The sequence below is a fragment of the Solea senegalensis genome, linkage group LG20 (genome assembly GCF_019176455.1).
Source record: "Solea senegalensis isolate Sse05_10M linkage group LG20, IFAPA_SoseM_1, whole genome shotgun sequence".
Lineage (NCBI taxonomy): Eukaryota > Metazoa > Chordata > Actinopteri > Pleuronectiformes > Soleidae > Solea > Solea senegalensis.
Window position 1 is genome coordinate 19,990,993 of NC_058039.1, and position 14,884 is coordinate 20,005,876.

At 44.8% G+C, this 14,884-nt stretch overlaps 2 protein-coding genes and 1 non-coding gene across 3 annotated transcripts; 2 read left to right on the forward strand and 1 right to left on the reverse strand.

The window, feature by feature from the left end:
- The first annotated feature begins 627 nt into the window (after window positions 1-627).
- tpbga (trophoblast glycoprotein a) lies at window positions 628-3,423 on the forward strand. The gene is made up of 2 exons (XM_044052115.1): window positions 628-1,145; window positions 1,296-3,423. Exons 1-2 carry the CDS (start codon window positions 859-861, stop codon window positions 2,143-2,145), a joined length of 1,137 nt encoding a protein of 378 aa, XP_043908050.1. The 5' UTR covers window positions 628-858; the 3' UTR covers window positions 2,146-3,423.
- Window positions 3,424-9,119: 5,696 nt separating this feature from the next.
- On the reverse strand, window positions 9,120-9,191 carry trnae-uuc. The gene has a single exon. It is a non-coding gene; the product is annotated as a tRNA-Glu (tRNA).
- A 2,844-nt stretch (window positions 9,192-12,035) lies between these two features.
- Window positions 12,036-13,957, forward strand: LOC122786749. Its single transcript, XM_044053215.1, has 4 exons — window positions 12,036-12,129; window positions 12,216-12,271; window positions 12,695-13,815; window positions 13,892-13,957. Exons 1-4 carry the CDS (start codon window positions 12,107-12,109, stop codon window positions 13,901-13,903), a joined length of 1,212 nt encoding a protein of 403 aa, XP_043909150.1. The 5' UTR covers window positions 12,036-12,106; the 3' UTR covers window positions 13,904-13,957.
- The last annotated feature ends 927 nt before the right edge of the window (window positions 13,958-14,884 follow it).

The window sequence follows — 14,884 nt, forward strand, 5'->3', positions numbered from 1 at the left end:
TAAAGGGAGAAGCCAAAAGAAGAAGATTGGCATTGGCGCGACCGCCTCGCCGCGAGGCTCTGACGAGGTCGATACAGAGAGCGAATTTGTGTCGGACGTCGCGCTCGTGACTCTTCCAGTGACTTTCAGTCCAAAAACATGTGCCGAGCCGTGCCGAGGCGAGTGGAGCAGTGCCGAAACTGTATCGTGGAAAAGTGCCATATATGTGTGAGTAAGTAAGTACAAGGTTTGCAGCTGGAACTTTAAATATGAAGGGGTGCCTTTCTTTTTGTTTTACTGGAGCTCCTGTTCCCTGAAATCCTGTGCGCGCCACTGACTCTTAAGCACAAAACACATGAAATATCATGTGTATCCTCTCTCCTCCTCCTCCTCCTCCTCTTCTCTCCTCCTCCTCCTGCTGCCTGTGTCGCTACTCGGAGCTAGAAGATGAGGTGGATCTAGTCCTGGGGGGGACGGGGGTGAAGCAGGCAGGCAGGAGAGAAGCCCCTCCCCGCGGATCACTGCACTGCTCCACGCTGCTTTTAACTTCATTGTTGAACAAGTGGCGACGCCCCGCTTTGTCAGGGCAAAAAAGAGAGGATCAAGCAGCAGCCCCCCTCAGCACGGCGACCCCCTCCTTCTGTTCTCATGGAAATCAGAGCCTGCTTCAACTTCCCGGACACACTTCTCTCTGCACACATGCGAAGTTGATGCGCATTCCCAGCCGGGACAGCAGCAGCAGCAGCAGTTGATGATGATGATGATGATGATGGTGGTGGAGGAGGAGGTGAGGTCCTGGAGGAGCTGATCGTCTCTCCCCGTCAGATCCCCGGATCTTCCTCGCTGCTGCTGCTCCTGGTCTCGGACTTCTTCTCCAACATGCTGGATCGTCTGGCGCCGCGCGCTCTTCTCCTCGCGCTCCTCTGCTGCTGCGGCGTCCGCGCGTCCTCGTCCTCATCTTCGCCGTCTCCGTGTCCCGCGCGCTGCGAGTGTTCCGAGGCGGCGCACACCGTGAAGTGCGTCTCCAAAGACCTGCGGACAATTCCGACCGGGATCCCCGGGTACACCCGGAATCTGTTCGTCACTGGGAACCAGATCCGCCGCATCGGTCCGGAGAGTTTCAGAGAACTGGAGAATGTGACCAACTTGTCTCTGAGCAATAACAGGTAAGATCATAAAAGTGATCATGAGGCGATGATGCTTTAAGGACTTGAAGGTCTGTTTAATCCCAGTCAAAGTATTAATGTAAGTTAGAGTTAAAGTTTGGAAAGTTCTTTCATTGCCTCCAACCTTGTCTTGGACGTCCTCTCATGTAGGATCTCAGAGGTGGAATCTCACACGTTTGCCGGACTCCGCAGCCTCCGCTCTCTGGACCTGAGCAACAACCAGCTGGCCATCATTCACCCCGAGGCCTTCACCGTCCAGAACGAGTCCCTGCAGGAGCTCAACCTCAGCCGAGCCCTTTACAACCACTCGTCGGTGATGGACCTGGCCACGTCCTTCCGCTGGAGCTCCCTGGCGACGCTGAAGGTTCTGGACCTCTCTCACAACAACCTCATCTTCCTGCCCTCGCGCATCTTCTCCCACCTGAGCAGCCTGCGGAGGCTCCAGCTCTCCAACAACTCCCTGGTCGCCATCCACAACGCCACCTTCTTGGGTCTGGATCGCCTGGAGGAACTGGACCTCACGCTCAACGCCCTCAGGACGGTGCCAGAGGAGGGCCTGCTGGAGCTGGACTCCCTGCCCACAGCGACGCTCCTGCTGGGGGAAAACCCTTTCACGTGCACGTGTGGGATTGAACCTTTTGCCGCGTGGCTCAACAGGTCGCAGGGACGTATCAGAAACGCCGACGGCCTCGTGTGCTCCTTCCCACTGAGCATGAGGAACACGTCCATGCTCGCTGTGGGCACGCTGACTCTGGGCTGCCACCAGAGGGACGCAGGGGCGGACCTGGCCCTGCAGACGTCGTACGTCTTCCTGGGCATCGTCCTGGGCTTCATCGGCCTCATCTTCCTCTTTGTACTTTATCTGAACCGGAAGGGCATCAAGAAACGCGTGTACGACCTGCGGGACGCGTGCAGGGAGGTGTGGGAGGGCTACCACTACCGCATCGAGATCGACTCGGACCCGCGGGTGTCGCAGGTCTCAGCGGGCGTCGACGCGTGAGAGGACAGTCGCTTGTTTACGTTTTCTAAGACTCTTTTTCTCCGATGCATTTATCAACATTTAAATATGTTACAAATGTGTGTAAATATATAAATAGTGTTGTGTTAATACTGTGGAGTTAGAGTTGTGTCCATATTTTCAAGACTCAACAAAAATATGGGGTTTTATTGTTTGCTATGTGTTTGTGGGCGGGGCTTAGGACTGCCTGCTGATTGGCTACTGAGTTTTGGAGTCGTTGTCAGTCTGGAACTCGCTCCCCTTTAATGTCTGTCAAAATGATTGTGACTATCGAACGTTTGTCAGATTATAAACGTTCGATATTTATAACAGGGAACAAGTTCCAGACAAAACTCAGTAGCCAATCAGCAGGCAGCGCCCTAAGCCCCGCCTACACAAAAAACAAAGTGTTTTTTCAAACAATAAAACACAATATTTGTGAATGATTAAATCCATATTTTTGTGTGGAAACGTGGACATGAATGTAACTCCATAGAAAACGGCCTTGTTGAATGAACGCATGCACTGAAAAATGAGAATGTAACAGCGTCCGTGTTTCCCTCTGCATGCTCCTGCTCGTGTTCACGCAGAAACAGCAAGTGCCTCAAAAAGTCTCCGGGGTTTTTATTTACTGATCAATTTATGGATCTGACCTGGACTCACACACACACACACACACACGTTTTGGATCCTGACTCTACGAAAACATGGCTTTTCTTTGGATTGAGCAGGGAGGGTGAGGAGGGTGAGGAGGGTGAGGTGGAGGGGACAACTGAGCACAGAGCAGCGGAAATCTCCCATAGCCCCCTCGTCTTTTTTTCCATCATGAAACATTGCTTTGTTTCAACTCCTTGAGTTTTATTGTCAAAATGATGAGAACCATGAGGCCGAGGCTGCTCAGCCCTCTCTGCCTCCCCCCTCACCTCCCCTCCCCTCCCCTCCCTCCTGTAAGACAACAGCCGCTCTGCAGGCCCTTTGAAGCACACAAATGTGGCTCTCCACGTTTTTCTGTTTAAAAGGATCTTATTTTTTTTCCTCATTGATAAGATACAGATGATTCAGAAACACCAGCGACATTGTTTCATTCAGCGTCGGTTAAAGAGCCAAATACGCAGGGAAGATGGTTTTAATCTGGGTTTAATCTGCCCTCTGTGTCTTTACAAATGTGTGTTTTGTGAGCTCAGTGAAAAGATCCTGGTTAAACATTGTCATTGTTTAAGAAAGCGCCTGTTGTTGTCCTGCATGTGCAAAGAAAGACGTAATAAAAGTGTTGTAAGTGTATGTGTAATCCTAATGTTTGGACTGTGTGAGGTATCGTCGTCTCTCTCTGAGCTGCACAACCACATTAAACCGGCGATTTACTCGCTGAGGAGAAAACAATTGCTGCCGCAGCTCAGACTGCACAGACACGAGCTCAAGTGCGCTTTGTTTGCCCCGTCGCTGCCTTGTGATGCTCATCGCTCTCACAGAGCCAACCATTATACCCCGTCAACATAATAGGATTCACTCATGATGACAAAGTTCTCTGAAGCAGCGACTGTTCAAAGAAAGTCTCATCGTTCTTAATATTTCACACGCGCGCACGTCAGTACGTCCGCTTTCTCTCATTAAAGTGTGGATTAGGATCTCTGCTTTTTATGAGCCTGTGTGTTTGAAAGCTACACACACACACACACACACACACACACACGGTCTCCATTACTAACTCTACACAACAGAGGCTTGTTAAAAACACGATCATGTTCTGATTCAAGTTTCAAACTTGGAGTTCTCACTCGTTTCCTCTGCAGCTTTAACAACGTCGTTCACGTCGCTGTTGTTCTGCACGACATGTGGTTTCTTCCTCCTCCTCCTCCTCGTCCTCCTCCTCCTCCTCTCAGGGAAACATCTTGGCGTCATTACATGGATTTAATGGCCGTGATAGTGAATATGCCTTAAAAGTCAACGCCACATCTGTGAGGAATTGAACATGTTTGAAAAAAAAGAGTGAGACCACAACAGAGACACTGTGGCATTTACCTCCCCCCTCCTCACCCCATCCTCACCCCCGCCTCCTCCTCTGCTATGACATGACCTGATCTGCAGCTTTGTCACCACACACACCAGGCACAAGATTATTGTTTGTCCTTTTTTTGGATGATTTTATGTTCTTTAAATTCAGTGACTGTTGGCGTTTTGAAGGGAACGATGTGATTGAAAGTTGTTCTTGTATAAATATATAAGCTAAGTTAAACTCAAACAACTTATGTCGTATGTGTAAAGTGAGACAAACAATGAAATATGGAGATATGGCACTTCTTTGTCGTGTGTTTATCATTGCAGTTGTTTATTAATGTCCGAGTGCACAACGTGTGGAAGGAATTATTCTCATTATTAGGTCCCAGGAACCTATTGTTGAGATTATTATTCTTCTCCGATCTTATTGTGCACAAAAACTCTTGAAATTCGGAGTTTGTCGGGCTTACTATCGTGTCTAAGTTGCACATAGTTTTGATTTGAACCAAACTTGGTAAACTCGTTGCTCTCAAGATTCCAAACAAATTTCTAATGTACTTCCACAAGCTCCGCCCACCCATCTAGGCATTTAAACAAAATCGTCCGAGCACGTTTGAGCTAGCGCGCCAAACTCGGTCCATGTGTTCTCGACAAGTTAATGATTCAAATTTGTCAGAGGATTTTCTCCGCGACAAAAGGCGTGGCCTCAGCGCTCCGACAAAGTTGACGTGAAAATGGCGAGCTGCGTGGGGCGAGGGCCCTATCATGACCGTGAGTCAGTCCTGGTTTTATTTAATATTGCAAACAGATTTCAGTTTATTCTCTGGTTTTATTCTAATTAAGTGAGAGAAATAATTAGACTTAATTCAGTGGGATTGAAAGTTGGTCGTATATGCAGTATATGAGCTAGTTAAAGCCATGCGACTTATGTCGTATATGTAACGTGAGATTTAAACCAGTGTAAGGGAACATGACACTAAATACTGAACACTTCACCTGGTAGAAGCATTTATTTATCGTGTATTTATCGTTGCAGTTGTTTATTAGGGTCCGAGTGCTATTGAAACTGAAGGAATTATTATAATTCTCAGGATTATTCCGCCAAATGAATCAGCGTTTGAAGGCTTTCCCATTCCTCTGAAACTCACGGATGTCTGTGACTGCATCAGGCCATCAGGTTTATTCTCTGGTTTTATTCTAATTTGTATTTATTATTCTATTCTAATGCATTAATGCAACTTTTTTTTGTTTCAAAGCAAAAGACGGTGAAACAAAGTCTGCTGTACTCCTCTCTCTCCTTCTTTTAACAAAGAACTTATTCATGAGATCAATTCATTTGTTCGCCCAGCTCCCACACACACACACACACACACACACAGCTATATATAGCTGTATATAGATATATGTCTGTACCTATACATCATGTCCAACGAGCTCGGGCAGCAAAGGTGGTAACGAGACCACAGAAGTGTTTCCTGTGGGGTCTCTGCCCATTGTTCTGCTGCTCTCTTGATCAATGTAATTCAGAGCAACTTCTGCCTCATTTATCTCTTTCATAAAAAGATCCACTTACATTCTACATGGATTCAATTTCTCTTATTAACAGTAACAGCTCGCCTTCATCTGAGTGTGATTATGTAGTGGGATTAAACATATTACATTATTAACATTTTTTCTGCTGTGTGTGATAATCTGTGTTAAACTAAAGTCGCAGGTCGACAACTCTTTGCTCTTTGCTCTCAAAGTCATTGGGGCCGGGCCACACGGTGGGTGTAGTGGTCAGCACTCTTGCCTTTGCAACCAGAAGACCATGGTTCATGACCTGGTCAGTCCTTTCTGCATGGAGTTTGCATGTTCTTCCTGGGATTAGTTAAATTGATCCTCTAAATTGACCGTACTATGTGTCCCTGTGATGGACTGGCGACCTGTACAGGGTGTGACCCCTGCCTTTTGCACTATGTCAGCTGGGATTGGCACCAGCGACCCTCACGTGGAGGATAAAGCAGTAGAAGATGGATGGATGAGAATTGGCGCCCGAGTGAGTGAGTGAGTGAGTGACTTACTGATTATGGGAACAGTGCAGCAGAGGAGGGGAAGTGTAAAGTGTGAGGTAAGTGCTACAGGACAGAGGACGCTCTTGAAGACCTGGGTCCTCAAGATGGTCTTGTAGAAGGACAGGGGAAGACCTTTTTCCCCCCAACACAGAAAATATCCAGAAGGTTGCATGGATCTGAATATTATCCAGTATTTCCTGTTCACATGCAGCAGAACATCTGCACACACGTGTGTTCTCACATGAGCTCACTCTGGAGTGACGTTTACGCACTTTGTCACGTTTCAAGACAAACTGCAGACAATTCAAGACGTCTGGACGTGAACTTTCCAACTCTGACTCTGGAGTGTTTGATGTTACACAATAAAAGCACCAAACTGTACACGCAGCAAACTCAGTGGTGACCTCACATTTCACTGAGTGCAGAAAACTGAGACAAATGAATGTTTTCATTCACGACGTTCAAACAGAACCGACTCCCCGCACTGAAGGAGCAGCTGGTCGCAGTGGAGATCCCCTCTCTTATTATTGTTAGCTCAGTCACAAATGTTACAGCGTGACACACAAATGTAACCTTTAACTCGGAAAAGAGCGAAGACGTTCGATCACAAGTGTTTTTCGTCTGTCAACGGTTACACACACACACACGCACGCACACGCGCGCTGGCGCCACAGGAAGTTCACACGAAAGACTTTCTACTGCAGCGAAGACGTTAAAATCCAGTTCAGACTTTAAACAGAACTCACGTTTACAAACAGATCTGATTTATATCTGATTTATATCTGTGAGTCTGCACAACTAACAACATGAACGCGTCCACACGTCACCATGGACACACAACTTAAACAAAAACCTCTTGGTGTGTGTGTGTGTGTGTGTGTGTGTGTTGACCTGCAGCAAACCAGAAACAAATGCTCTCTCTCACACACACACACACACACACACACACACACACACACACACACACACACACAAAGAGTCCCGTCTCCTCATGTAAAACAAAACCACCACAACAATGCTCGTCCTCTGAAGTCCTCGTGACCATGGTCTCCTTCATTCATCTCTGCATTGACAACAACTGTAAAAGCAGCAGCAGCATCATCATCATCATCATCAGCAGCAGCAGCAGCAGCAGAAAGAAGAAAAGTCCTGTTCCCTGGTCTGGGCCTCCACGCTCTGAGCCCAGCGTCCTGAAAGCCTTGTTGTGGCCTCGGCGATCCCCCGGCCTGCCATGAATCAGAGTGTGGATCCATGTGGCTTGTCAGAAGTTTGGTGTTGTTGTTGCTGTGGTTGTTTATAGGAGGGTGAGGTCAGGGAGACACATATTTCCCTCTGTCTCTCTGTCTCTCTCTCTCTCTCGTTCCACGCAGGAAATGATTCTCGAGGGTGAGTGCAGTATAAAGATGAATTGTTCCAGGAGTGAAACAGATGTAATCAAGGCTCTTGCCATTGATTATCCACAGGAATCATGACTGACTTTCTCTGAGGAATATAAGGCTAATATAAGGCTCCTGGTTGATAATGAACGGCCGTGACACTCACAACTCCCGCCTCACGTCATCATCTGAGTGCAGAGACAAATACGATATTCAGGCTGGAGGCTGTATAAAGACGCCTCATCAGTGATTTTATATACTACCTGATGTTTATTATGACGACATTATTAAAACTACACGAGCCAAACAACCTGATATTAAACATTCAACATGATCAAAATGTCGCACACTTTTTCACCCTCAGTGCTCACGCGGCACAGGTCTATGCCGCGTGTGTGTGAGTGTTAGTAGGTCACATGTTCAGACTTTACAAAATGGGTTTATAATAGTAGCGATATTTGTGCAAAAGTCACGAAAAGAGAAGTTTTTCCTTTTCTTTTTGTTCATAAAAACGAGCCAAGTGAACTTTGAACTTTGAACTGTGACTCTATATTCCATATTCTTATCGCCTCTGTCTATAAGTGATGGAAGCAGCTGCATGTTTACTCGAGAACTAATTCTAAGAATTAAGCCAAGAAACTTACAGAAATCCTTTTTAGTGTTTTCCTTCAGATTATTATTATTATTAGTAGTAGTATTATCATTATTATTGTAATATCCTTGGCTTTGCGGCCATTCTGACAAAAACATGAATTGGCATAGTGTCCGGACCCATGCGTTGCTCAAGGGCACTATAGGCGTTTTCAAAAAGTACAGTTTCAGGTCCTGAAACGGCGTCTTCACCTAAACCTCGTCCACGTATATTTAGTGACACTCGGTGTGGACAGACGTCCACACCGAGTGTCACTAAATATACGTGGACGCGGTTGTTGTTTTTAAACCATAGTTTCCATGTTCTGTGGAATGAGCTGAAACAGCTGAAACGGCCCTTTAACTTCACCTCCGCGAGCGAGCGCAGACTCTGCTGGTGACCTGGAATGCTGTGGAGTGTTAACTCTCCGCAGGTAGTTTGACCTTTGCCTTTTCCGGAGGAGATTTAAGCTCATTCTTCTTCTTCTTCATAAGTAAAAATACAGGAACAGATGCCAGAGCAGGAGGAGGCCCCCACACGCCCGACAGGGACCAGAGGAACCTCATTGGTCAGGAGGAGGACCAACAGTTTGGAGGCCAAAGGGTCTTCCGGGAAGAAGACTCCCATCTGCCTGTCTGTCTGTCTCTGGCTGCAGATCATCTCGCTCCTCTTCAGTCGGGCTCATGTTGGACAAAGACGTTCTGTCACAGCAGCACGTGATTATATTTCTGTAATATATCATTATTATATAATGTTTGATAAGAATTCCAGGATCAGAGATTCTAAAGGATTATTCTGCGTTCACTTCAGCTGGAACATAAAAGACATAAAAACAAAAAAAGGATGATTTTGGAGACTTATTGTTCACAAATGCCCTTAAAAATCCCCTTTCCACTTGGCCACAGGCTGCCCAAAACAAAGTTCCCATACCGGGAGTCGAACCCGGGCCAGCTGGGTGAAAACCAGGAATCCTAACCGCTAGACCATATGGGAATGACAATTCTTTCACCTGTACTCAACATTTACATGTTCTAATCATTCATTCATTCATCACCTTTACTCATCATTCATTCATTTACCTGTTATATGGGCCCTGTCTCAAACAACATGAGGTATCACCACTTCATCATGTCTCAGGAGATTTATGTTCCTGCCACAGATGACCCTGATACTCTTGTCACAAACACCTACACTCAACGTCCTCTTACAGTATATACAGTACGCCCCCTGCTGTCAATGACTCATATGACACACAGTACACATGATGTAAACAAACATCAACATCCGTGTTCTCACAACTTCTTATTGCACACAATGTACAGTATACTGTATTACTGTAATATCATCAGCTTCCTGTGACCTTGTGTGGGAGACGTCCCGCAGGAGAACGACCCTTTACACCGTCTGTGCAGGTGACACACACACACACACACACACACACACACACTCCCCTGGTCGTCTGGCAGATTATGAATCTTCATACCAGACTGTGCGAGTTAATAATCTGCCAGTAGGAAGCACGACGACTGTCATCCTGCCACACCATCCTGAGTTGTGTGTGTGCATCATCACTTCTTCTTCTTCTTTTCAATCACAGATTTAATCAAATCACGTTTTCGCTCTCTTTCTTAAACGATGGACATTCCAGTGTCAAATGTCCCTCTCTGCACGCCGTAGCACATGCGATGACCAGATGAGTGTGGTGGCTTAGATCAAAGACACAATTTCCTGTCAAAGGAAGCGGCACAGAGGAGGAGGAGGAGGAGGAGGAGGAAGAGAAGAAGGACACCTCCTGCTTTCTGAATTCTTCCCATTACGGATTATCAACGTTTATAATATGAGCAAATCTGTCACAAAAATAAAACAGGTAGCTGCTGATTCAAGTGTATGTTCATTCTTATCAATGATAAAAATGTCATTTAACTCTGAGAACAGTATTTAAGCTGCGTCTCTCCATTACTATGTTAAAATCCGCTTCTCTTTTCATTTTCACCATCTATATAAACACACCTGAGCAAAAAAACTGCTCAAAAATGTGTGAAATATGTCACAGTGCAAAGGTCACTTAAAAAAAAATCAAAGAAAAACCTTGTATTTTTTGTCACTTCTGCACAAATGTCTTTACTCCGGTTTAAAATGAATCATAACTTTGACTCAGCAACACATTTTGTAAATGATTCCATGTCATAAAGTGATAATAGAATAGAGGAACGAGGTCTACTGTACATGATTCTGTGTTTTATTTCCTCCACTTTATTAAAGGTTGTGTATAAATTCTCAAATGTCGTAAACAAACTATCATTCTCTAACATAACGTGTATGTAACCTTTACATGTTCATTTTATGAGTGAATTGGGTTTTTGCAGCTCCAGGTGAATCATTGTATTTGGGTGGAGAGGGAACAAACTAAAGGTTGCAGACGCCTGACCTGGAGGCTAAAATATACAATATCATGGCAGCCAACACACAACGGTAAATAATTCAATTAATGACACTGTCCTCACAAACTCATTCAAGTCATTCTTATTATAAATACCTGGGCTAAATATGCAGTGCGTAACTTCTAGTGATTTGTGTAGCAGCATTTACAGCAGTTGTGTTTACGTGGGTTAGAAGCATTTATCTCATCAAACTTCTGAATGACTGTTTTTATTATTGAAACTTTGCTGCCTGCCACGTCATAAAAAACTAATCACTTCCTGTGTGCAGCAGTGTGATGTAAAAACAGCGATAACAATGGATCGTCTGTCGTCTCAGAAAATGTATTCTTCAACCTCAGAATTCTGACTTTTATTCTACTTTAATCTCAGAATTCTGACTTTTATTCTACTTTAATCTCAGAATTCTGACTTTTATTCTACTTTAATCTCAGAATTCTGGTTTTTATTCTGTTTTAATCTGGGAATTCTGACTTTTATTCTACTTTAATCTCAGAATTCTGATTTTTATTCTACTTTAATCTCAGAATTCTGACTTTTATTCTACTTTAATCTCAGAATTCTGACTTTTATTCTACTTTTAATCAAATCTGGTTTTATTCTGTTTTAATCTGGGAATTCTGACTTTTATTCTACTTTAATCTCAGAATTCTGATTTTTATTCTACTTTAATCTCAGAATTCTGATTTTTATTCTACTTTAACCTCAGAATTCAGACTTTTATTCTACTTTAATCTCAGAATTCAGACTTTAATCTCAGAATTCAGATTTTTATTCTACTTTTACCTCAGAATTCAGACGTTTATTCTACTTTAATCTCAGAATTCTGACTTTTATTCTACTTTAATCTCAGAATTCTGATTCTTATTCCACTTTAATCTCAGAATTCAGATTTGTATTCCATTTTAATCTCAGAATTCAGACTTGTACTCTACTTTAATCTCAGAATTCAGATTTTTATTCTACTTTAATTTCAGAATTCAGACTTTTATTCTACTTTAATTTCAGAATTCATACTTTTATTCTGCTTTTTTCTCAGAATTCATGCTGTGGGTTTTTTTTTTATATACCTTCTTTCAAAAACTCTTTTCTTACACATGGCCTCACACTCTCCCATAGTTCCGTAGTGTTAAACACTTTAACCCTGGATCATGAAACAACTTCTTGGAGTCTGTCGACTCACATTAATGTGACAATAAAAACAACTGTCACAGTTGCTTCCACCTGACCTACACATACACACACACAATGTGTATTAATAATGTTAAACACAGAAGAGTCGAGACTTCAGAGAGTCAGAGTGTGACACACACACACACACACCTGCACACAATCACCTCATTAAGCAGTGATTGGACTCAGGCTGCAAATAAAGCTGCTTCTCTGCTGCACACACACACACACACACAGCATCAGGGTAGTAGGGCGGCTGGTGCGTTGAATCCACTGCAGACTCCGGCTCAGAGAGACATGGCTCGTGGGATTCATTTGGGGTACAGTTGTTGTTGTTGTTGTTGTTGTAGTATTATTATTATTTAAGTGTTGAGTTGATGTGTGATGTGTGAACTTCTCTGTGCAGGATGTTGCTGATTTTAGTTCAAGCAGAGCATGTTTGCTGTTCATGGGCCACAGAAGGTGAATAAAGCATTCACACAAGTACACTCACCTCATCTCTAAACTGTGCTAACATGCTAAGAGCAAAGCTACTATGCTAACATTTGAGTCCACGAAAGACCTGTTAGCCTCCAGTGACGGGAACCACACGTAGGTGCTGTAATAAGAAGTTCATGGTCCGTCCTATAAAAACACTCCCCACCTGTTTGTTGGTACTGAGTCCTGACAGAACAAACTCCGCCCCCATGTCCCCCTGCTGGTCTGTTACAGGAAATGATGAGAGGGTCACAACAACTGGTAGCTAATGAGAAGTGCTAGCAGGCTAGTGTGTTCAAACTGGAGTCTTAAATAATCTCAGGTCTGCTGGTCATGTTTGAAAGCTCTGAAACATGCACTACACGATGAATTTAAACTGACTTCTGGCTGTGCGTCTTTGTTTTGCAGCTCACGGCTCCCAGAGACGAAACGGCAACACATATGTTGGCTTCTCACAACGCGACGGTGGTGAAACCAGACTTGGTGGCAGTTATCCCCAGAATAAATTCAGACAGGCCTCCAGCAGCTTTAACCCAGAGCCTGTAGTTGGTAGCAGTTATAATAATAATCATAATAATAAACAACATAATAATCAGGGCTTTTCACAGCCAGCTCAGAGCGGCAGTGGCTACTCATCAGTCCGGTTTGTGCAGGCTAAAGTGTCAAAGCCCAACTGGCCAACGTCTGTGTCCAACAACGTTAATGCTCAGACCGCAGAAACACCACAGAAGTCCAGGTTTGGCCTCTCTACTTTGATAGCGAGTGGAAACTCTGTGTCCAAGTATCCGACCAAGAAAAGCTACACGGCGATCAGGCCGAGGAGTTGGCCGGCGGAGCAGGGAACCCGTCGCACTGGTCAGTATCTGCCGAGCAGCTCGGCGTCTTCTCGGGAGAGAAACTACTTGACCTCGTCCTCGCAGCAGTCTGCAGCACAGAGGCCTCGCAGCTCTCCTGCCAACACTCCGGCCTTCTCCTCTCAAGGACGCTCCGCCTCTCCTCACCCACCTGCGCAGAAGGCCACTTTGTTCAGGTCAAACTCTTACGTTCCAAACTCGGTGCAAATGAGAACCTCAGCCACGGCTCCTGCTCAGAGACTGACCTCCAAACACGCTCTGCTCTCGCCCGCCGGGCCTGCCAACACTTACCCGAGCAAGTCTGCTTCTAACGTGGAGTCAAGTGCTGTGTTTGCACCGAGGAGCATGCAGGTGAAAACAAACCAGAGGTTTAACAACCCCAGGTACACGTCTCAGCAGAACGAGGCTGGTGTGAGCTCGCTGTGGAACACAAACGCAGGCCAGCCTGGATCTCATCTTGGATCTAATCCTGGATCTCAGCGCTTCGCTCCAACCAAGACTCTCAGCATCCCCGAGCGCTTCGGGGGCTTCGCCATCAGGCGTCTGAGAGAACCAGTCGACCAGAAACCAGCTCCACAGCAGCGCCACGCGAACCCTTCACAGAAGACGGCGTCGTACGACCCACAGCAGGGTCTTCATGAGCCCAGCCGGTGGATGAACGTCAGAGCAGGACAGGTGAGTGTTTATAGGACAGGTGAGTGTTTGCTCACTTCTCTCCCCTGTGATTTAATCCTGTTTCCTTTGTTTCCAGATGCAGCAGTGACCTGATCCTGAAATGTTTGTGTTTAAAATAAATCATTTTAAATCTGGACTTGAACTCCAGTTGTGTTTGGATTATTGTTGACTGGTGCCACCTAGTGTGTAAAAACATGTATTGCAAGGACTCTTTGAAACTTTACTTCCTGCTGTGGGCACAAAAGGTTGCAGCGTGAAATGAGTCATATTTCTAAAAACAAGCTCCAAAATGTGGTTCAACGGCTGGTTCACTTTGTCCACTCTCAGGAAATTGGTAAACTTTGTGTGGGGGGGGGGGGCGTGGCCCTTTAAATATTTGATGTCAGATGTGTGGAAGACAAATAGTGTAACTTGCGTACATTTAACTGCATGAGCTAAAAGTTGGCTTTTTTGGATTATCTAATCCGTGAGCACAACATAGTTGTACGCCAGGGTTTTTATGCCGAGTCATTGAGTAAAACATGACGCGGAAACTCCAGCACTCACCACACAAGCTCTTACATCTCATTCCTCTCTCATCCTGTGGAACATCAAACTGACATTTTGATATCAACTTCAGGAAAAACTGCACGTTTTACATTTAAAATAAAAAAAAAATAAATAAATGGTGAGATGAGCGTTCGTGTAGTTAATGCAGCGTTTGAGTGGAAGCCACGTTTAATCCAGAGTACAGCGAGAAATGACATTTTCAGATTTATAGCACTGTTCCTGACGCTGAAGGAGCTAAATGGAACAGGGCCACCAGTGACATAATCCCACCTGATTTAAGACTGAACCATAAAAGATTGATTTTCTTCCATTTCTGAAGTTTAAAAAGTCTACAGAATGTTTATCATCTGAACTAAAAGTTGCCAAAATATTCCTATTTAATGAATTTCATCCTCAGTCACTGCATGACATCTACACACCTGTGTGAGCCTGAAACTACAACATAAATACAATGAACCACTTCACAGCGTGGATTGTTCCACCCAACAGAGTCATTTTCCTGTTTTAAGAGGAAAAAATC

What these genes read in the sequence shown, in the direction of transcription:
- tpbga (XM_044052115.1), top strand. Translation starts at nt 859, where the DNA reads ATGCTGGATCGTCTGGCGCCGCGCGCTCTTCTCCTCGCGCTCCTCTGC. An exon ending in TTGTCTCTGAGCAATAACAG is followed by an intron (nt 1,146 to 1,295) that starts GTAAGATCATAA and finishes CCTCTCATGTAG; the next exon opens with GATCTCAGAGGTGGAATCTC.
- LOC122786749 (XM_044053215.1), top strand. Translation starts at nt 12,107, where the DNA reads ATGGCTCGTGGGATTCATTTGGG. An exon ending in GCTCGTGGGATTCATTTGGG is followed by an intron (nt 12,130 to 12,215) that starts GTACAGTTGTTG and finishes TTCTCTGTGCAG; the next exon opens with GATGTTGCTGATTTTAGTTC. An exon ending in CTGTTCATGGGCCACAGAAG is followed by an intron (nt 12,272 to 12,694) that starts GTGAATAAAGCA and finishes TTTGTTTTGCAG; the next exon opens with CTCACGGCTCCCAGAGACGA.